Source organism: Pleurodeles waltl, chromosome 5, assembly GCF_031143425.1.
Source record: "Pleurodeles waltl isolate 20211129_DDA chromosome 5, aPleWal1.hap1.20221129, whole genome shotgun sequence".
Classification (NCBI taxonomy): domain Eukaryota; kingdom Metazoa; phylum Chordata; class Amphibia; order Caudata; family Salamandridae; genus Pleurodeles; species Pleurodeles waltl.
In genome coordinates this window covers 615494693-615517788 of record NC_090444.1, presented here as the reverse complement: position 1 = coordinate 615517788, position 23096 = coordinate 615494693, and the positions used below count along the sequence as shown (strand labels likewise).

General features: G+C 45.3%; 1 protein-coding gene across 7 annotated transcripts in view; it reads right to left on the bottom strand.

The window, feature by feature from the left end:
• CEP170 (centrosomal protein 170) overlaps positions 1 to 23096 on the bottom strand; it is a 556616-nt gene that overhangs the window by 424336 nt on the left and 109184 nt on the right. For all 7 annotated transcript variants that reach the window (XM_069234469.1, XM_069234471.1, XM_069234466.1 and 4 more), the window contains exon 2: positions 10868 to 11013. In XM_069234469.1, the coding sequence (XP_069090570.1) occupies positions 10868 to 10972 (105 nt within the window). In that variant the 5' untranslated portion in view covers positions 10973 to 11013. The remainder of the gene's footprint in view (positions 1 to 10867; positions 11014 to 23096) is intronic.

Here is a 23096-nt window from a genome sequence, read left to right as displayed (position 1 = left end):
CCACATGGGGAGAGTGCCTTTGTCACTCTGTGGCTAGTAACAAAGCCTGTACTGGGTGGAGGTGCTTCACACCTCCCCCTGCAGGAACTGTAACACCTGGCGGTGAGCCTCAAAGGCTCACCCCCTTTGTTACAGCACCCCAGGGCACTCTAGCTAGTGGAGTTGCCCGCCCCCTCCGGCCACGGCCCCACTTTTGGCGGCAAGGCCGGAGGAGATAATGAGAAAAACAAGGAGGAGTCACTGGCCAGTCAGGACAGCCCCTAAGGTGTCCTGAGCTGAGGTGACTCTGACTTTTAGAAATCCTCCATCTTGCAGATGGAGGATTCCCCCAATAGGATTAGGGATGTGCCCCCCTCCCCTCAGGGAGCAGGCACAAAGAAGGTGTACCCACCCTCAGGGCTAGTAGCCATTGGCTACTAACCCCCCAGACCTAAACACGCCCTTAAATTTAGTATTTAAGGGCTCCCCAGAACCTAGATTCCTGCAACCTAAGAAGAGGACTGCTAAGCTGAAAAGCCCTGCAGAGAAGACAGAGACACCAACTGCTTTGGCCCCAGCTCTACCGGCCTGTCTCCCCACTTCTAAAGACACTGCTCCAGCGAAGCTCCCCCCAGGGACCAGCGACCTCTGAATCCCCAGAGGACTGCCCTGCATCTAGAAGGACCAAGAACTCCAGAGGACAGTGGCCCTGTTCACTAAAGAAGCAACTTTGAAACAAAGAACCAACTTTGAAACAACTTGCGTTTCCCGCCGGAAGCGGGAGACTTGACACTCTGCACCCGACGCCCCCGGCTCGACTTGTGGAGAACAATCACTTCAGGGAGGACTCCCCGGTGACTGCGAGACCGTGAGTAGCCAGAGTTGACCCCCCTGAGCCCCCACAGCGACGCCTGCAGAGGGAATCCCGAGACTCCCGCTGACCGCGACTGCCTGCTTCTAAGATCCGACGCCTGGTAAAGACTCTGCACCCGCAGCCCCCAGGACCTGAAGGATCCGAACTCCAGTTCGGGAAGTGACCCTCAGGAGGCCCTCTCCCTTGCCCAGGTGGTGGCTACCCCGAGGAGCCCCCCCACTTGCCTGCATCGCTGAACAGACCCCTTGGTCTCCCATGGAAACCTAATGAAAACCCGACGCGTGTTTGCACACTGCACCCGGCCGCCCCCGTGCTGCTGAGGGTGTACTCTCTGTGTGGACTTGTGTCCCCTCCGGTGCCCTACAAAACCCCCCAGGTCTGCCCTCCGAAGACACGGGTACTTACCTGCTGGCAGACTGAAACCGGGGCACCCGGTTCTCCATTGAAGCCTATGCGTTTTGGGCACCACTTTGACCTCTGCACCTGACCGGCCCTGAGCTGCTGGTGTGGTAACTTTGGGGTTGCTCTGAACCCCCAACGGTGGGCTACCTTGGACCCAAACTTGAACCCCGTAGGTGGTTTACTTACCTGCAAAAACTAACAAACTCTTACTCCCCCCAGGAACTGTTGAAAATTGCAGTGTCTAGTTTTAAAATAGCTATATGTGATTTATGTGAAAACTGTATATGCTATTTTGCTAATTCAAAGTTCCTAAAGTACCTACCTGCAATACCTTCCATTTGAAGTATTACATGTAAATCTTGAACCTGTGGTTCTTAAAATAAACTAAGAAAATAGTTTTTTCTATACAAAAACCTATTGGCCTGGAATTGTCTCTGAGTGTGTGTTCCTCATTTATTGCCTGTGTGTGTACAACAAATGCTTAACACTACTCCTTTGATAAGCCTACTGCTCGACCACACTACCACAAAATAGAGCATTAGAATTAGCTCTTTTTGCCACTATCTTACCTCTAAGGGGAACCCTTGGACTCTGTGCATACTATTCCTTACTTTGAAATAGTGCATACAGAGACAACTTCCTACACTGTGATCGACTAAATGTGCCCAAAAACATCTGTGGCCCTGAACAACAGAGTGTGCACATTAGAACACAGAGAAGAAAATGTAGAAGGCCATATTGGCAGAACAATGTTCATGCCATGGGTCTCCCTGAGGGTACAGAGGGAGAAGACAGGGTAACCTACCTTGAATACTGGCTGCAGAGAAAGGCTGCCCCACACCTTTTGACGCCCTTCTTCACCCTGAAACATGCACACAGAGTGCCCAACTGCTGGCAACTGGCCGACCGCCTCGCCCAGTGGTGGCAAGGCTGCTTCACTTCAGGGTTAGGGATGTCCTGTTACAAAGGGCATGAACAGAAGGCTAATACACCATTGGTAATGGGAAGGTCTCACTGTTCCCAGACTATACTGCCACGGTGCAGGCCAGGAGGGTAGGCTTTCTAGAGGTGAAAGGGGCACTTAGGGAAGAGGGTATTTAGCATTCCCTGATGTTCACAGACAAACTGGCGTTACTACTAGATGGGACAACCCACTTCTGCAAAGAGCCCGAGGCAGCATGGGACTGGCAGGAAGCCTACAAAGTGGGGTCAACTCCGCTAGGCCCTCGCCTGGTGGAGGGAGAGCACAAGCAGAGACTTAGAAAACGACCTTGCAGGGCACTGCAGAAACCAACTAGATCCCAAGCTGAAGAAGAGCGGGCTGTAGCATTTCAGGCAGCAGAGGAAATCACTGTGCAGCCAGTTTCAGAATCGGAGATCGGTTCACCATTGGAGAGATCATTGTTTGAGTCAAAGGGGTCAGCTTTGGACGGTGCGGGTCTCCTTGTCGTGATCACATAATCAGTTATTGTCATAATCTGATATGGAGGTAACATGCGGATCTTAGCCTGCTGTCCTTTGGCCCACCTAATGAACACTGCAACACAGCCAGTTGGGTGCCGAAGAAACCACAAGAACCACCTGCCACCTAGAGAAGGCTGACAGTCTTGCCACAACACTGCCTGTGGAGGATGCTGGGGCTGCCCACATTGGAGACCTTAAGCAATTGGAACAGGGGCTATCTGTGGGCCTTACTGGGGGCTGCAGCTTGCTCCTGGTGGACATAACATGCAAGGGTCGGAGCAGAAATGTTCGTGTTGGACTGGATTTGCCTGCTCCTCACCATCTGGCCCATCACAGGAATTTGGTGGAGCTTTGCTTATGAATCCGTTTATTTGTTACAGTATATTTGCCTAGACAGCTGTTTTTGGTCTGCTCTTGGGATAGGGAGTTTGAAGTTGGGACTCGTGTTGTGTGTCGCAGGGAAACCAATGCTTATTGAGGTAGGAGGTGTGGGGCAGGATGTTTGGAGCTAAGGGTAGACTTGACTAGATGGCTACTGGACATCCAGGGCTCATTTGTATGTTGCAGGAGACCCATCTCACGGAGATAGAAGTACAACACTTGCAACGAAGGTGGCGCAGCCAATTGTATGCCACCTCCTACTCCGCTTATGCATGGACCAAGCAGAGTAGGAGGTGTGGCCAAGTCTGGAACCCCATTTGAACTAATACAATCTTCCATAGATAAGGAAGGGGCATATATTCTGGTCAGGTACCAACTATTAGGGAAGGAGGTGACATTGGTGAGCATACATGTGACGAATCAGGACCAACTGGCGATCCTCCATTTACTGTTGATGCCACTGGGGCTTTTAACGGGCAGTGACAGGCTCATGGGGGTGGGTTCTCCTGACCTCGTCCACCTACGCTCATAGAACGGCCATGGGCCCCAAGGACGTGTTACAACAATGGGAGCTGACAAGGGCGCACCCAACACAGTTTGGAGCAGGACTACTCCTACTATTTACACATTTATGCATGGACAGGTTTGTATGTTCAGAGAGGCTGTCAATAGGCAACTTTTACTGAATACCTAGGTCACACTCTCTCCGATCACAGCCCTTTACTCCTGGGGTTCCGGCTGATTGAAGATAGACCAGTTGGCATTCAGCAGGGAACTAGACGATGAGCTACGTACAATGGTTGCCAAGCTTCATACACTAGATAATAGTTTAAGGCCAAACCTTGTGATGCATCATAGGCTTTTTGAAGTGAAGGAACACTACAGAACCACACTGGAATGCCTGCGGAGTCACAACTATAAAAATCACATAGTCCGAGCCCACGAGAAAGAGGTTAAATCAGGGAGGCTCTTGGTATGGTTCATTCGACCTGAACTGTAAGGTGCCCCCATTACACACGTCCAATCTGCTGCATGGGCACATATCTACTCCCTGGTGGCCATTAATTATGTTTTTCAGAAGTTTAATGAGGCGCTCTACTGTTGTCTGGAGATACCCCCAGAAAGTTCAAAGGCTGAATTCCTGGCCGTTTGCCACTTCTGACGCTGCCAACCGAGGCCCCAGATGTCACTGGGGGACCTGTGTTTTTGCAGGCGATAAAGCATGCTATTTAAGAAATGCCTACTAGCAAGACCCCAGGGCCCCGACGGATTCCCAGAGGAGTTGTATTCCTCATGTGTGGGTCAACTAGCCCAAAGTTGGACTCGTTCTACACCAAGTCCCTGAGTGTGAGCTGATTACCCGATTCCACAAGGAGCACAACTGTGATACCACTCCCCAAGACTAAGGTCTCAGGTGCACCTACCACTGCATTCCATCTTCTATTCATGCTAAACATGGACTTCGAGATCCTTAGTAAGGTGCTAGTGTGTAGATTGCTTCCCTATATACCAACACTGGTCAATAGGGACCAAAGCGTTTTCATTCCGAATTTCAGTGTCTCCCTTAACAACCTCAGGCGACTATACAAAGTCCTCTATCACCTAGTCGTGTAGGCTTTACCGGGGGCAATGTTTATGTCCATGGACTTCCAAAAGGCCTTCAACTCTGTCTGGTGGGACTTTTCAGTAAAACAGGATGGGACTGGAAAAGGGCTGGATTAAATGGGTCACACTTCTCTACTCTGGGCCAAAGGCACGGGTAAAGACCGACTATGATCTCGAAGACACATGACCTATTTGGGGACATGAGGCAGGGCTGCCCACTGTCTCCCCTACTATATGCCATGGCCTTCGCAACCCTGACAGAACTATCTTGGCAGGAGAACAGAGGCAGTGGTATAGTGATAGGTGCTCATGAACATGCCATCTCGCTGAACATGGAAATATGGAACTTTGAATTAAAACAGTAATGTACACAGTTTTGCAAAAATTTCAATAAGCTATTTTAAAAGTGGACACTGCAAAAATCAACAGTTCCAGGAGGAGGTAAGTATTGGTTAGTTTTCCAGGTAAGTAAAGCACTTAACGTTCAGTCTCTGGGGCATATGCAGGCCACCGTTAGGGGTTCAAGGCAACCCAAAACACCCAGCAACACAGGGCAGGTCAACTACTGAGGTCAAAGTAGGGCCCAAAAAACATAGGCGCCTATGGAGACATGGGGTAGGGTGACCACCCGTCTGTAAATTTCACAGACTGCCTGTATTTTTGCCCTGTCGTCCATTGTCCGTGATGAAAGGCTTAACGGACAGCATTTTTCCGTAATTTTAGCCTTTCTCCAAAAGGACAATGGAGGAAGGGCGAAATTACAGGTAGTTCAGTTTCCCCAGCTGGATTGAAAGACAGGGAGTCTCCTGTGCTCTGAGGGAGGGAGGGGTAGACAGATAAGAAAAGGCCTTCTTGCCAGGGTGTCTCCTTCCCTAAAAAAATGCAAATGTGGGCAACTGGTAAATCTGCAAATGGTAAGGGGCTTGAAAACCTGCATTGACTTTAACCCCTTCGGTGCCAGGCCTTTTCCCCCTCCTGTGCCAAGCCTTTCTTTGGCTATTTGGGGCAGTTCGCACTTAGGCCCTCATAACTTTTTGTTCACATAAGCTACCAACGCCAAATTTGTGTCCTTTTTTTTCCAACATCCTAGGGATTCTAGAGGTACCCAGACTTTGTGGGTTCCCCAGAAGGAGGCCAAAAATTAGCCAAAATACAGTGAAAATTTCGTTTTTTTCAAACAAAATGGGAAAAAGGGGCTGCAGAAGAAGGCTTGTGGTTTTTTCCACGAAAATGGCATCAACAAAGGGTTTGCGGTGCTAAAATCACCAGCTTCCCAGCTTTCAGGAACAGGCAGACTTGAATCAGAAAACCCACTTTTTCAACACAATTTTGGCATTTTACTGGGACATACCCCATTTTTACGATTTTTTGTGCTTTGTCTCCTTCCAGTCAGTGACAGAACTGGGCATGAAACCAATGCTGGATCCCAGAAACCGCAACATTTCTGGAAAGTAGACAAAATTCTGAATTCAGCAAGGGGTAATTTGTGTAGATCCTACACAAGGGTTTCCTACAGAAAATAACAACTGAAAAAAAAAAATATTGAGGGGAAAAAATCTGCAATTTTCTCTACGTTTTACTCTGTAACTTTTTCCTGCAATGTCAGATTTTTTAAAGCAATATACCGTTACGTCTGCTGGACTCTTCTGGTTGCGGGGATATATAGGGCTTGTAGGTTCATCAAGAACTCTAGGTACCTAGAGCCAATAAATGACCTGCACCCTGCAGTGGGTTTTCATTCTATACCTGGTATACAACAATTAATTTGCTGAAATATAAAGAGTAAAAAATAGCTATCAAGAAAACCTTTGTATTTCCAAAATAGGCACAAGATAAGGTGTTGAGGAGCAGTGGTTATTTGCACATCTCTGAATTCCGGGGTGCCCATACTAGCATGTGAATTACAGGGCATTTCTCAAATAGACGTCTTTTTTACACACTCTCTTATATTTGGAAGGAAAAAATGTAGAGAAAGACAAGGGGCAATAACACTTGTTTTGCTATTCTATGTTCCCCCAAGTCTCCCGATAAAAATTATACCTCACTTGTGTGGGTAGGCCTAGCGCCCGCAACAGGAAATGCCCCAGAACGCAACGTGGACACATCACATTTTTTTAAAGAAAACAGAAGTGGTTTTTGCAAAGTGCCTACCTGTAGATTTTGGCCTTTAGCTCAGCCGGCACCTAGGGACACCTACCAAACCTGTGCATTTTTTAAAACTAGAGACCTAAGGGAATCCAAGATGGGGTGACTTGTGGGGCTCTAACCAGGTTCTGTTACCCAGAATCCTTTGCAAACCTCAAAATTTGGCCAAAAAAACACTTTTTCCTCTCATTTCGGTGACAAAGTTCTGGAATCTGAGAGGATCACAATTGTCCTTCCACCCAGCGTTCCCCCAAGTCTCCCGATAAAAATGGTACCTCACTTGTGTGGGTGGGTCTAGCGCCCACGAAAGGAAAGGGCCCAAAACACAACGTGGACACATCACATTTTTTCACAGAAAACCGGTGTTTTTTGCAAAGTGCCTACCTGTGGGTTTTGGCCTCTAGCTCAGCCGGCCCCAGGGGGCGCAGAAATGGCCTAAAATAAATCCTCCCAAAGCAGGCAGAAATGGCCTAAATACAATTTGCCCCTCCAGGGGAGCGACCGTGCCTAAGGGGTCGCTCCCCATCTCTAAAAAAAACAAAAAATAAAAATAAAAAAGAAATTTGCCCTGGCGTCTAGAAGTTTCTTCCCCCCCCCCACCCCCCCAGGGGCAGATCGGCCTAAAAACAATACGCCGATCTGCCCACAGGGGGGGCAGAAATGGCCTAAAATAAATTTGCCCCCCCTCCCAACCCCTCTGGGGAGCGACCCTTGCCTACAAGGTCACTCCCCTTGCGTGACGGTGCAAAAAAAAAGATCCCTGGTGCCTAGTGGTTTCTGCCCCCCTTAGGGGGGATTGACCTAAAATCGGCCAATCTGCCCCCAAAGCGGGCAGAAATGGCCTAAATACAATTAGCCCCTCCAGGGGAGCGACCCTTGCCTAAGGGGATGCTCCCCATCTGTAAAACAACAAAAATCCCCGGTGCCTAGTAGTTTCTGCCCCCCTTTGGGGCAGATCGGCCTAATTAAAATAGGCTGATCTGCCCCCATGGGGGGCAGAAATGGCCTAAAATAAATTTGCCCCCCAGGGGAACGACCCTTGCCTAAGGGGTCGCTCCCCTTACGTGAAAAACAAACAACAACAAAAAACTCCCTGGTGTCTAGTGGTTTCTGACCCCCTTGGGGACAGATTGGCCTCATAAAATAGCCCAATCTGCCCCCAAGGGGGTCAAAAATGGCCTAAATATAATTTGCCCACTATGGGAACGACACTTGCCTAAGGGGTCGCTCCCCACACCTAAAACAAAAAACAAAACAAAAAACAAAACAAAAAAAACAAAAAAAAACTAAATACATTTTTACCCCTGGTGCCTAGAGGTTTCTGCCCCCCCCTGGGGGCAGATCGGCATGATAATAGGCGCGCTGATGTCACGGGGGTGGGGAGGGTCGGGGTAGAAGGGGAAGGGCCTCACCTTTGTGAAGATTCAAGGTGCTGAAGTAAGTCCAAACAGAAGGACTGCAAACTGGTAGTGTTGCGACCACACTACAAACCGGAGATACTTCCTGGGCGACTTGAGTATAGGGATGTGAAAATACGCATCCTGCAAGTCGACAGACACCATCCAATCCCCTTTGTTCAACACCAGAAGGACCTGTGCCAGAGTCAGCATTTTGAATTTCTCCTGATTGAGGAACCAATTCAAAATCCTCAGGTCTAGGATCGGCCTCAGACAACCTTCTTTCTTGGGGATCAGGAAATATCTTGAATAACAACCCTGACCCCTTTCCTTCTCCGAAAATAACTCTATCGCATCCTTCATAACATGGTCAGAACCTCATGTTGCAACAACAAAAGATGATCCTCCGAACAAAACGAGGGGGAAAGGGAGGAGGGAACTCCTGAAAAGGGAGAGCATATCCTTTTTCCACAATAGACAACACCCAGGAGTCTGCTGTTATCAACTCCCACTTGTGGAGAAAAAGACAAAGCCTTCCCCCTACAGGAGAGGCATGCTCAATAAAGTGGGGAAAACTAGGGCTGCCTTCCCTGTTGTTGTCCCCAGAGGAAGAGGATGACGAAGAAGGGTGTTGCTGGACTGCCCCTCTAACTCTAGCCCTCCCACACCCTCTAAAGGGTCGATAAGACGGGTTGGCAGGCTGTTGGGCCGAGAACTGGGGCCTCCGGAACACTGCCTCACGACCAAACCCTCTGAACCTGCAAAAGGACCTATACGGAATTGCCGGTATTCTTCTTCAAGAAGAAGACGCAAGGCTTCTCTCCGAGACCTCGAGCACACTTATCTGGAACACTTTCTATTTTTGTAAAAAAAACCTCTAAATATTGTTATATTTTCCCTATATTTTCGTCCCCTCCAGGGAAATCCAAAATCCCTGGGTACCTTTAGAATCGCCAGGATGTTAGAAATAAAAGGACACAAATTTGGAGTGGATACTTATGTGGACAAAAAGCTATGGAGGCCTAAGCACGAACTACCCCTAAATAGCCAAACAAAAGGGGGGGCCTGCAGCGAAAGGGTTTACAAGGAAATGGGTCTTTGCAATCAGTGTCCAGTTATCCAGACCTATAACGTACAGTTGAGGATTCTTGAAGTAGGGTGTAACCCAGGACTTCAGAAAATCTGAGACGTGGTCCTTTTTAAACAAACGGTTTACATGGACCTTGATCATGTACGTATCTGGGGCAATCGCCAATAAGAAATGAAGGACACTGGATGACGCTCATCTCTTCTAGGAAATTCTCTGTTTCTATTGGTGTAACCTAACAAGGATAATGCTGAAGCCACTGTGGGGGAAGGGTGTAGAAGGACAGGTAGCACAGACCCCCACTGAGGCATCATGTTTCACATTAATTGATGGTGTGGTGTGACGCGATAAAGTTAGTGATATTTTAACCACAAATAATCTGGAACATTTTTTGTAGGAATAGTCTCCCGCTCAGGATTCGAAAACTCAATAAGGGGTTTGCCGACCGTTACTCCCTTAAGATCTGAAGTAGTTCCCTAACACAGTCCGTCTTCTACCCTTAAAGTGAATTATTAATTTCTAAAACACTGCCTAAAATTGCTTTCTGCATAGGTTTGAAGAAAGATGGACCATAACGTAGAAGCAAAACAAAAAATTAATTTTCTCGAAAGTCATCAGTTCTGAATGACTGGTTTCAATAAACGTTTTGTAGTAGTACACAGAAGCAATGTGGAGCATGCCCCCATCTAAGCACTGCGAAATGTGCCAAATTCTTGGCCTCTTGGTGGTGTTAGGAGATTAAGTGCAGACTGCTGTGATTGGGTGTGGGGGTAGAGGGCTCATGTAGGGGAAATTGGGTTTTGTACACTTTCTGCCTAACTCATTTCAATGTGACTAGTTGGTCATGTGACTGAGAAACTGTGTTGCTTGATTGAGATCCAGCATGTTCTGTTGAGCAGGCGTCATTGAGTACAGTTTCATGACCCTTTCATGCTAGTGGTTATGTGGCACTTATTAAATAACTCAGAGTCACTACAACACGCTGCTGGGGGCAGATAAGATAATGGGGGTCGTGACAGAACAAAAGGGTAGTGAAAGTGGGTTTCTAGTGTGTCTCGGCTTCTCCACAAGCGAATACAAGGGGCACTCACTAAAACGTTTAGAACCAGAATGAAAAGTGTCTCTGGCTACAATCCATATAAGAAACAAAGGATTCAATGCTAAGATGGTACCAATAAAATGTCTGTTTCGTCCAGCTCCTATTTTTCCACAGACTGCGGCTCAATGGTGTATTATTCTAACATCATTAAGAGAGAATTGTAATGTGTGGTCGTCTGCGTCAGTGTGTCTAAAACATCCTTTCATTTCTCTCATTACTATTACTCACTGAAAAAATGAATCGTTTGACAGCTATAGTTGGCACCCCTTGCAGCCACGTATGAGTAGGGTAGTTGTACATTACAGCACATAATTACGTAGTTGTACAAAATAAATTCTTCGGCATGACGAGACAGCAGCAGAAAGACCTTCACGGAGATAATGTAACAGTGTGTTAAATCTATTCCACAACACATGGAGGGCTGATGCAATTACCTGCAACATCAGTTCACAGTCATCTCTCCCAACGAAAATCATCTCTCGGGGCAGCCGGTGGCGCGTGCCTCCACTGCTCACCAAAAACCAGGATGTTAAGCTCATTTTCTGCTTAGCTTCTCAGTCCTTAGCAAATCGACGTCATTCTGCAGAGTGAGAGAAAAATGCGTTTGGATATTTTTAGCTGTAGCTAACCTTGAGCAGTACAGTGGGGCAAGTGATCAACCAACAATTGAAAAGCACATTTATGGATATAATCTACATTCCTCTTCCAAGATGCCAAAGCAAAATGACTGCATGCCCGTATGATGTGTAAGGTGTTTGCAGAGTTAAAGCACATTAATTGTCTGGAATATTACACATTGTAAGAAACTGAGTCTCTAATTTGCAGGGGAATGCACCCTATCCAAGTAGAGACCACAGTCCTACTCCGGGTAAGTCACAACACAACTTAAATTATCCTGTGCTCACCCTTCGGTAGCTTGGCACAGACCAGGCAGACCTAACTTAAAAGGCAATGTGTAAAGTATGTGTGCAGTAACTCATACCGTAAGACAGTGAAAACACCATAAAAAGTACTCCATACCAGGTTAGGAGAACAGATAATATTTATCTGAATAAAATAAGGCCAAAACGACAAGCATCCAATATGCATAAGTCAAGATATCAATTTTTAAAGGTTTACATGAGCCTTACACCACAAGAATCAACCGTTGTATCCTTTTAACACACTGTACTTGGGATGCATCAGAAATAACAACACAGGTGTCGGAAAGGAGGGGATGCATCGAAAAATAGAGCGATGCTTCGGTTTTTCCGACGTGACAAAGGTGGTGTGTTGATTATTTCCACATTGCAAGAGGGTGCATTGCTCTCCAGGAGCACAGCCTTGGTTCCTCACTATGCTGAGGTGATATTTTGACACCCATTGACAATGCGTGGAAATTCCAAAATGTGCTGGAAGGAGGGAGCAGGTATTGGGTCAGTCTGTCAGGCGATGGGGCAATTTTTCAGCAACGAGGCAGGCACTTCATTGATTTTTTTAAGGCGATGGGTCAATTTTTGGACACGCTGGGTTTTCTTTTCCTTTGTGAAGTCTTTGGTAGCCCTGAGACTTCAAGACAGGAGGAAAGCTCAATTCAAGCCCTTGGAGAGCACTTGTGGAGGAAGGCAGAGTCCTTCCAGCAGAGTCAGGGGCCAGCAGGCAGCAGGGCTACAAGCAGGCCAGTAGTCCTTCCAGCAAAGCAGTCCATGAGTCCTTTGGGCAGCCAGGCAGTCCCTAGGACAGAGTCCAGGTGTAGGTCCAGAAGTGTCTACTTTGGTAGAGTCATAGACCCAGTGTATATATATGCCTAAAAGTGCCTTTTAAGTGAAGAAAACTTTGGAGTGCACAAAGTTCCACTTTCAACCCAGCCCTGTCTGCCAGGAGCCCTGTGGGGGATTACCAGTCCTTTGTGTGGCAGCAGGCCACTGGTCTCTGAAGTGTAAGTAAGAGCCCTTCCACCCTTCCTGAACAAGAAGACCCATCTGTATGCAGATGAATGCAGATGCAGCCAAGTGTCATGTGTTTATAGCTGTCTGGGTGGAATGCACCAGAGAAGGTGTCAACCAGCACAGACCAGATGTGGACTAGAGACAGGCTATAAGGCGAAGAGAGCAGTAAGTGCAGAGAAATGCTTAATTTCTAAAAGTGTAATTTCTCAAATAGTAATGTAGAATCCAACTTCACCAGTAAGTAGGATTTCTCACTACCATCCCAACCATACCAAACGTGACAAGTCTATTCCTCTCAGATAAATTACCACTTAAAAAACAAGTAAATGAATTTCTAACGATGGCCTAGGAGAAGAGCAGACATTCACAGTAGTGAAAAACGACTTCGGGGGGAGTTTCACTACCAGGACATGTAGACCTTATAAATATATACGTCCTGCCTTTTACTTACATAGCACCCTGTCTTATGGGTTACCTAAGGCCTACTTTAAGAGTGACATATGTAAGAGAAGAGGAATTTAAGGCTTGGAAAGTAGTTTTAAATGCCAAGTCAAAGTGCCACTGAAACTGCACACATAGGTCTTGCAAAGGCAGACCTGAGACATGGTTAAGAGCCTACTTATGTGGGTGGCACAGTAAGTGCTGGAAGTCCACTAGCAGCATTTAATTTACAGGCCCGAGCACTTCTATTGCACTTTATTAAGAACATATAGGTAAACTGCATATGCCAATTGGGTATGAGCCAATGTCACCATGTTTAGGGGACAAAGCACAAGCATTTTAGCACTGGTCAGCAGTGGTAAAATGGGCAGAGTCCTAAAACCAGCCAAAATGATATCAGAAAAATGGAGGGAGGCAGGCAAAAAGTTGGGGGAAGACCACCATAGGGCTGTCAGGTCTAACACAAATGTTCACCAGGTCAATATCACAGAATAATAATAAGGGTCAGCAAACACAAGAAAGCAGAATTCTTACTTGTATAACGGCCATAACTACAATCTAGCTGTTTAATATGTACAAAAAGGTAATAAAATTACCAAATGAATGGGACTTGTTATTACAACTTGCAACGCTATGAAATGCCACTGTTCGCTAGCCTATTAAGCCTTAGACATAGGTGTAAATTAAAGGCTGCAGACGTGTGTTAAAAACAAATGACTATCTTTTATCGGCTGACCTCTATTCCTATTCTATTCAGTTTAAATAAAAGTACGTAAACAAATTAGCAGTGCCACTTCATTTTATGTTGTGCCATGTTATCTGCAATCGCGGAGTGCACCTTCACACTTTGGGCAGGGTAGTGATGTCCTGCACTGCACTGAGGCTACCATCATAGACTGGAGTCAGAGTCAATGGATGATGAACTCATCATATTCTTACTAAATGAGGTAACACTAAGATTTGGGTATAACAGTGAAAGTCTGAGGGGTTTGGTAGTAACATACATGTGTTTTAGGTCAAAAGAAGTGGCTACTACACAGTGGATGGAGTTGTGTGTGTTGTGCTTCTTGGTACCAAGTACTGACGGGGACTGTGAGAGACAAGTGACTGCAGGGCAAATCTGGGCCATGCTTGATGTTAGTTGTTTCTGTTCGATGTGTTGCTAGATGGTAATATGTAGCCTGATGGTGAGAAGCCCTGTTGATAGCATGATGCTAGATAACCAAATGGCACAACTATCTAGTCTGTGTTGAATGAATTCGAGCTGAATTGTCTAACGTGTAAAGTTGGGGTGTAGACACTTGCAATCACTACTACATGAAGGCATTTGGGTTTCTCACTTCTAGGCATTGAAATAGCACAAATCTAGCCAGAGAAGTACTGAAGTGCTGTCATTTACAACCAGAAAAACTGAATCACATGGGGCAAAATGATCCAGATGATGGCTCAGGAAGAATTTACAGCTCCTTTTATGAGCAGGGATTCTGCCTATTGTTGTACATTTATGCTAAATGAGCAAGATAAATGGAACAGGAACAATTTTTTGTGCCACGCAGAAACTGTACAATGTTCATACTACATTTACTGTGTGTAGCCTAATGAAGATTTGTTTTGACCCGGAAGGGGGGAGGTGGGGAGGGGGGGAATGGGAGGGAGTAAGGAGACGGAGGAAGTCTTGCCTAAAGATAATCTCGTGCTCTCGTAAGAGGGTGGTTTGAAATTAGTACACTACTCAAGCTTTTAAGTACGCCTTACACTGACTTCACTTCGTGTTTGAGGATACATTTTGGTTGGTAAAGAAAACAATTAGGATGAAGCAGTTGAAAGACTTTGTATTCACAAAGGAAGCTCCTAATAATGCATTATAGGGAGGAAAAAAGCTCAGAGCAGACCAAGCAGAGAAAGGTATGGTTCCTCCCAATATCACATAACTTTCCCTGCAATATAACCTCTCAGAGTTAGCCAACAGTTTTCCCTAGATTGAACTGACTGTTTTGTAGTCTCTATGTGCATCACCATTCAAACTTTCTAGGCTAATCCTCATAATCCGCTCCGTATGACCAAATAATGAATCTTAAAGCCTTGATTTTCAGCTGCCTTTTGGCAGTTTCTAAACCTTGTCCAGCTAGATCTGTGGAGAAGGCGGATTCGGACATGAAGAGATGGGTTTCAGGGACTGTCCTGAGGAAATCTAAGCACTGGGCACCATGGTTTGATCCCAGCCTTTTGAAATTGAAAATAATGTAAAATTATGGCACGTTTTGGGGTAAATCCTATGATGCTGTAAAAAAGAATATTAACAGAGAAGCAATACAGATGTGTCACAGGGCCATCAAGATGACAAGGGTGTAATTCACTGCTCAGAAAATAAAAATTGTCTCTAATGCCCCTAAGGAGGTTCTTCGCCAGTGTGAAGACATTAACGGTCTCTAACTCTAAAGCCCCCATACTACCTCCTAACCAACGAGATGCAATGAATTTGTGCTTGATTTTTTAATAAAGTCAGCAAGATGTATTCCTCCTTCCCTCACAGGACATTTTCGAACAATAGCTAGAGCACTTTGGCTTTTATTCTTGCAAATGAGACTGCAGGGAAGGTGTTGGGCAATTTCCATCTGTTCACCTTGGCTGATCTTGCTAAAGCAGCCAACTCTATTAAATCAGACTTCCCACTAGATTCTGCTCAGCCTCATATTCTCAAAGCAGCCTCAGAGGTCACTTTTCCAGTTATCCTTGAGCTTCTAAATCTGCCCATTTCTACATTTAACGTGCCCTCTGCCTGGGAAACATGTGACAGTGAAACTCTGCTTAAAAAAAGCCACATTATATGCCTCTAAAGGTGAGAACTACTGTCCAATCTCCCTCTTGTCATTCTCTATGAAGGTGCTGGAAAAATGTAATAAAATCAGCAACTTTCTAGCTTCAGTGAAGTATATAATTTCCTACATGTATTGGGTGCCACACAAACTCTTCAGGGAAATTAACTGTGAACTGCGCCGACTCTTGTGGGATGGGGGTACTTCCCATATTTCTTTATCCAAGCTCCAAAGTGGAGTATTTGAAAGTAGGCTGGCGGTGCCTGATATACGCCTATATTATTGGGCAGCACAATTATGTACATTAAATGACTGGGTCATCGCAGCCTGGGATGACCCGGCATTTCAAGTAGACAGGGAGGCAACGGGAGACCTGTCTGTCACTCCTCTATGGTGATGGGCAAGAGGGCCGACTACTGCTGCATACTCAATCAGTTTTATGAGCGTGGAGGGAGGCAAGTACATTTCTTGGTTGGGTGAACAGGCTAATTTGCTGGACCCCTATCTGGAGCTGTAGACTGCTGTGTGACATTGGGAAACTACAAGGATTTAAGAAATGGGGGTTCATTGGTACACACTATTTAAGAGACATCTAGAGGGGGGGTTGCTCCTACCTATTGTAGAATTGACAAAAAAGTATGGCATGGGCAAATCTGGAAGTTTCCAGTACTTGCAACTGAGACATTGAGATGCCATATCCCAGAGGGAACCTCGGAATCTATGGCAACTAAGGCCATTTCTCTGATCTAGAAGAAGATACTCAACAACTCTCCTGACCCCATGCAGAACCTCCGGGTTGCCTGGGAGGGTAACACTGGGCTGATCGAGGATGATGATGGGAGAGGCGATACAGAGCCCTAGGGAGATCGTCATAAGGGCCCATTTCAGGTTAATACAGCTTAGAATCCTACACAGGGCATATTACTCTAGGATACTGCTGCACAGACTAGGGAAGTGTGTATCTGACCGTTGTGCTAGGGGATGTGACATGGTGGGATCCTTTTTTCATATCCTATGGGAATTTCCAAAGGTGCAGAAGTTCTGGAGGGAGATAACACAAATTATGGCACACAGGCCTTCAGATACCGCTGGAGCCCAGGTGGCTGCTACTACACATTACATGGGAGAAAACATGGCCCAAACATCTGAGAATTTGGCAATGTGGGGTGGCAAAGTTCAATATTGCAAGGCTGTGGGGTGCGAATGGGTCACCAGGGATCCCCAATTGGAAGAGAGATCTGGACTGGTGCAAGCAGGCAGAGTGGGTTGTCTACCAGAGCCGGGATTGCCCGAAGAAATATGAGAAAATATGGTTACAGTGGTCAACATACAGAGACTCAAAATGCTAACTAAGGGAGTGCGGTGGGTGCCCCGGGGGTGGGGAGGGGGGAGAGGAGGAGGTTGACGGGCTCTTACAATGATCAATCTGCAATCTGCAATTTGAAGAGCTTTATGTGTCTCTGACATTTCACACTGTTGGACTGGTTATGGTCACTAGGTTACTTGGCTGTAATAAATATATCCTGTACTATTTAAATTATGCAATGTACACTGAGCATCGTTTTAATAAAAAGATTTATTTAAAAAAAAATTAAAAAATCCTACATGCCTCCCACTCTGATTTTCGATGTCTTCACAGCACCAAGACTGCCTTGCTGAAAGTCTCGGAAGAGCTTAAGTGACCCTAGATCTGGGTGGTGCGGCTACAGTCATCTTGCTATTGCCATTTGCTACTGCTAGTTACCTTCACAGCTGTGAGATAAGGAACATGGTTTTTACATGATCTGCTTACTTTTTAGAAACTTTTTTTTCCCCAAGTTCAGGACGACCCTTACCTGTTAGAGTCCTTATATATGAACTGTGAAGAGCCTCAGGGCTCATCTCTTTTTTAAATATTTACATATGCCCAATATCAGAACTAGTTGAATCCTTTGGCCTCATGTTGCTCTGGTATGCTCATAACACTGATCTGGTTCTCCCTCTTTCACAAGCCCAAGGCAACCCCTACGACTAGTGGAGAAGCTGCCTGGCCTGTTGGCAGAATTCAACTGGATGGGACAGAACTACCTATAGGTCAATGGACGGAAGTCTGAAGTCCTCGTAGTAGGAAACCAACCCCATCTTTGGACCCTCAACTGGTGGGCAGAAGATTATGCCCTTTTTGCTCAGGCCAAGCCAATGGTAACACATCTTGGAGTGTGGGTGCAAGCAGATCTGACCATGGAAGCCCCAGATCAACAAACTAGCAGGTTGTTGTTTCGGCCTGCTGAGATGCCTCAAAGTTTCTTTGACCATTACCACTCGGGAAACAGTAGTCCAAGCAACCATCATGCTCTGCCTAGACTATGGAAGGTTTTATTTCTGGTCATCTTCCAGACATTCATTAAGCGCCTACTGGTAATTCAAAATGTAGCAACATGGCTGCCTCTCCCTCTGGCTAAGCCCCAAACTGCTGCCGCCCAGCTTGCAGTCCAGCACTGGCTCTCTGTTGAGAAGAGAATTCCATTTACTATACTTTGTCACCTTTCAAGCCTTTTCAATCTTGCAGTACCTCTGACATTTCATTAAGCAATATATTCCTAATGGAGCGCTTAGATCCAATGGAGCAAATGTGACTGTTGTGCATTTAGAAGAGTGAGAAGGGGTAGTTGGTCTTTCACAAGCATACCGCCAGGCTGTGAAATGCTCTTCCTTCTCATCTACGCCGAAGTCAGGGAGGGTCAATACTTCAAAAACAACCTAAAACCTAACTTTTCTAATTTTAGTTCAGCTCTTTCTTGGGGTTTCTGTCAAGTTCTGCTGCACTTGGCTGACATGGCTGATCCATTACTTTAAGAGGTAAGCGGCTACTAATTGATTGCAATTTCAAGTGCTTCACAGACCTTTCAGGCAGTATTATCGATGTCTAAGCATTTAAATTTAAATATATCGCAAATGCCTTATCTTTATAAATGTCATCCTGTGGAACGCTGTTTTGTATTATGTTTATTAATTTCCTCTCCCATTGGGATTGTTTTGTAGTGATAACACAAATTAATAGCATATTAGTATATGTGTGGTGTTAGAATTTATAAATATATGTTTTTGTCTAGGCACTTGTAGGTTTGTGTGATTATGGTTTATGAGTTGTGGTTTTTTGTAAAATAGAAATAGCTATATTATTCATATAAGCTTTGGTTGGCTTTGGTTTTCTTTGGAGCGCAATTTCTCGTGTCTTTTTGAAATTATATCATGGGTTCTTTTGGTGGTCTTACTTTGTGGCATTTTTGGCCATTTGTGTAGCGCTATTTGTTTATGGAGTTTGTTGACTTCTTTTTAAATTCTCCATCTTTTGAAAATTTTGAAAATATTAAATTTATGTGTGGGTAGTCTATAACTTTGGTTGTTACTCGTTTTTCAATCCTTGGGATATTACATAGTGTTGTCATTCTTTTTAGTAATAATAGGTTGGACATTTAATTCCAATAATATGGAAAGACAATCAATTTAAAGACTATGCAAATATAAGGTATGACATGTTTGATATCATATTTATTTCTTCATATATAAAAAAAATATTTTTTCTTTCCAATAAATAGATTGTTAAAAATTACAGAATGATGGCAATATTATAAAAATCTTTAGAACTATGTAGGCTATATCCTTTAAAAAAAAAAAACTGGTTTGTATTTTGTTTTTTGTATTTTGTCTTTGTAAATATTAGCAATATGTGTCATGTGGTATATCAATATATATGTCTTTATCGATTATATGTGTGAATAACATTCCTGGTAGTATGTGTCCCTTGTCTCTTATGATTATGAGTTCTTTATGATCATAAGTAGGTGCATTAGAGGTGATTTTTTGTATGTTCTTGTACATTTTTTTGTTGTTTAACTATTTTTGTATTTACTGTGTCTCATCTGTCCATTTTCATTGTGTTACATTTCAGCCCTGAAGAAGTCCTTTTGTGTAGGACGAAACGCGCTGGCTGATTGCTCATTTGTTCAAGAAAAAGCAATAATAAAAATGAAGATGTTTAAAAGACAACGTTGTGTTACTGGACTTTACTGACTTTGCGCAGTGGTGCACTAGCCATATCTTTTTGCATGTAATCCTTTCAGGATTGCCCCTTTGGTGGCAGGTGATGTGATTTGTGCAAAGGTACAGCCATAGATATTGGGCGACAATATAGTTCACAGAGTTTTAATATTTATGGTAGTCTAAGACAGGTGCATTCTTAAGGATTAACCCGCCACCAATTCAGTAGCAGTTCAGAAGCAAAGTATAGTTCAATAAGGTTTATTTTCAATAAGGTTTATTGAAATAACTGCATCTTAGATAAAATGGTGTGTTTTGCAATATCTAGGATGATAAAACACAATAGAAGTAAAATTGTGACTAGGAGAGTGAAACACAAAATAGTCTCACCATACTGTCACTAGGAGTGATATATATATATATATCTTTCCTACCCAAGCTATGTTTGAGCACAGCATTGTAAGCCCTAATCCGTCCTTCAGGTTCACCCCCTGGGAAAACCTCATACCCTATACCTGACCGAGGAAGCCTGTTGTCTAAAAAGACACTGTCCCATGTAGGCCAGGGATCCGGCAGTCTAAGCAAGCAAATGTATCGAACACGATCAGCACTCAGCATGCAGTCATGGTCATCTGGCTGGAATCTCCCTCTAACATGTATGGGACAGAGAAGGGTTTTTATAATAAAACAACTGATGTTATAGGAAAAGGTTCACACATAAGGATATGTATGTTTCTATGAATGTCGGAGACACAGCGTACCACTTTTGCCAGCAACCCTATCTGTCTGCAGCCTTGAGGAAAGCACAAAGTGCAATGCTAAGAACGTGATGCTTTCCTAGGCAAAGGAACAAATAGAGAAAATATAACATCGCAAAGGTGGCTACTACTCGAAATTACATTTTCAAACAGCAGGTTTGCAACAAAATTTAAAATATCACTAACCCAATTGCTTTAAAATTTGTACGCCCACTTATCTTACATTGCCTTCAAATGCCACATTAACACTGGATAGGTGCTGATGCAGAAGCAAATAAAAAGATTATGTGAGGCACTGACTAATTGTTTCGCATCTCTATAGGAGGCTTACGGGTACATATATATCTGGTGGGAGCCAGGAAGTGCAACACTGGTGTTTCATTTGCCCATTAAGCCTGAATCGCAATCACAAGGAGAAAGCTGGAGCCGTCAGTTCACATTGTAGGATCCTTTACAATGTCCTCTGACAAAGTGGACAATACCCTTTATATTGCATTTCTCAGAGTTCAGAACGTAAAATCCCTTCTTACAGTACTTGTCAGTTAACAATATAAAACTCCTTCCTATGGTACTTGGCATGAATCTCACAAGGAAAAAAAAACATTCCTATTGTATGTATCAGAGAGATCAGATAATGCAAAACATATTCCTACTGTATTGAAGAAATATTGTACAGGATGTCCCAGGGCAGCCAGTAGCCGGTGGGACCGAATTCTGTCAATGAGGGATCGTTCTCCTTGGGTATCTTGGAGCCTCAGTACCCTGATCCCTAAATCTGGCGTCTAAATACTCCATTTGGCACTTGAATCTCAGTAATGAGGCAAAGCAATCCAAGGATGATTTAGGGAGGTGATGTGGGTTTGAAAACCAAAACTCAGCAACCCTCAAAATAAAAAATACATCAATGTTCAGTTACAGCTTCTTTAAAAAGCAAAGATTGTAGTAAACACACCACTACATACTACGCACAAAATTGCAAATATTTACAAAATGTCGGGAGGAACTGCAAATTGAACCCACATGAAACACTTTTATAACTACAATTATTAAAGTAAATTTATAACATAAACCTGACCATATGATCTCTGCCTAAAGAGACCGATCAAACATTTTAGGCAGACCCAAAATATGTATTGACATAATCACAAAGTCTCCGTCTGGAAACACAAAATATTAATTGGAGTCAATTCTAACAAACATTGGCAAAGGCAATAGGTGTCGCTTAAGAGAAAAAATGGCTGTGCCAGTGTTTCTTAGCCATGCTATGCAGCACTGAGGCAGTTGTGCAGAGTGGCTTTAAAAAAAGAAAGAAAGAAAGAAAGAAAGAAGGAAATAAAAGTGTAACACGGCTGGCCTGGCATTTTTTTAGGCAACCATGTGCATTCAACACTCCTGGGTGTGCCTAAAAACTATACAGATATTTTTTTCTTTTCATTTACCAATCAAAGACAGTTCTGTAATTTAAAAAATAGCTCGAAAGTCCTTTTTAAAAAAAGCAGCAAAACTGTTTAATTAAAAAAAAAAAAACAAAGAGCAGAATGTAAGGGTTTGGCCAATCAGGAGAAACAACACAGTGGCTGGGGCGAGAAGCAATACGAGCAAGAAAACCTGGGCCAAAGTAGAAACAGACAGGCAGAAGAGAGAAACGTGGATGGGGGAGAAGCACACACACGTGGGGGAGCAACACCAGTGTGGATCAGGCAGAGAAGCACATGGGTGAGGAAGGCACTCGAAGTAGACAGATGGAAAACACGTAAACTCTAATGGAGTGCTTAGGGGGTGGAGCTTGCCTAGCTAAGATGGCGGCTGCTTAGTGCCAAAGCTCCGAGCCAGCCCGCTTAAAATCCTGATAATATCAGGCTATTGGAGGGGGCCCACTGGCCAGGAGAGAACCGGGAGAAGGAGTCCCTGGAGGCATCGGGTGGCGCTGCTAGCTGTGCGGGCCGAGCAGACACGCCGGCTGGAGTGGTGGGGCCTGATGCCGCCTGCCGCGGGGATTTGGAGAGCGGCTGGCAATGAAAGGAAACCTGTGGTGTGAGTGTGCACCAACACGCTCGGCGCCTAAGTGATAGCCGGAGTGGGGGGAAAGGAGAGTTGGGGTGCCCCCGCGTGCGGCCGGTAAGGCGCTGCGGCCCGGCCACCTGAGGGGCGCCGGGTGCCGCCGCTCGCACCGCTAGCCATGCAGACATCTCCGCTGACTGGATCGACGCGGCCCGGCGCTGACTGCCGCGCGGGCCGCTGACCTACTGGAAAACCAGCGGTGAAGGAAAAATTGAGGTGCGGGCGGGGGCCTGGACATTCAACAGCCAGCTGGCTGATGAGGTGCCGCTGAGGGGTGCGCTGTGGCACCCCGAGCGCAACTGGAGGGGTGCTGTAGGTGCGGCCCGGCCCGGATCCATGTGAGGTGGCACAGTTGATGCTGAATCAGAAAAAGAACCCCTCCCCCCCCCCCCCCCCCAGACTGGTCGTGAGTCGCGTGGGGGACCTGAGGTGAGGAGGCAGCAAGACAGTTGGGGACCCCTGACATACATGGTCTCCTATACGGGAGGAATTAGAAAAGGGGCCCCCACAAAAAAGTTTGCCTGATGGAAGGTGCTTCTTGACCTCGCCCTTCCCTACAGGTGATGGAGGGGCCGGCCTAGGGGTGTCTGGTGTCTGACAAGGGGCCCGACACTGAGATAGCCCCCATGTCCCTCCCGC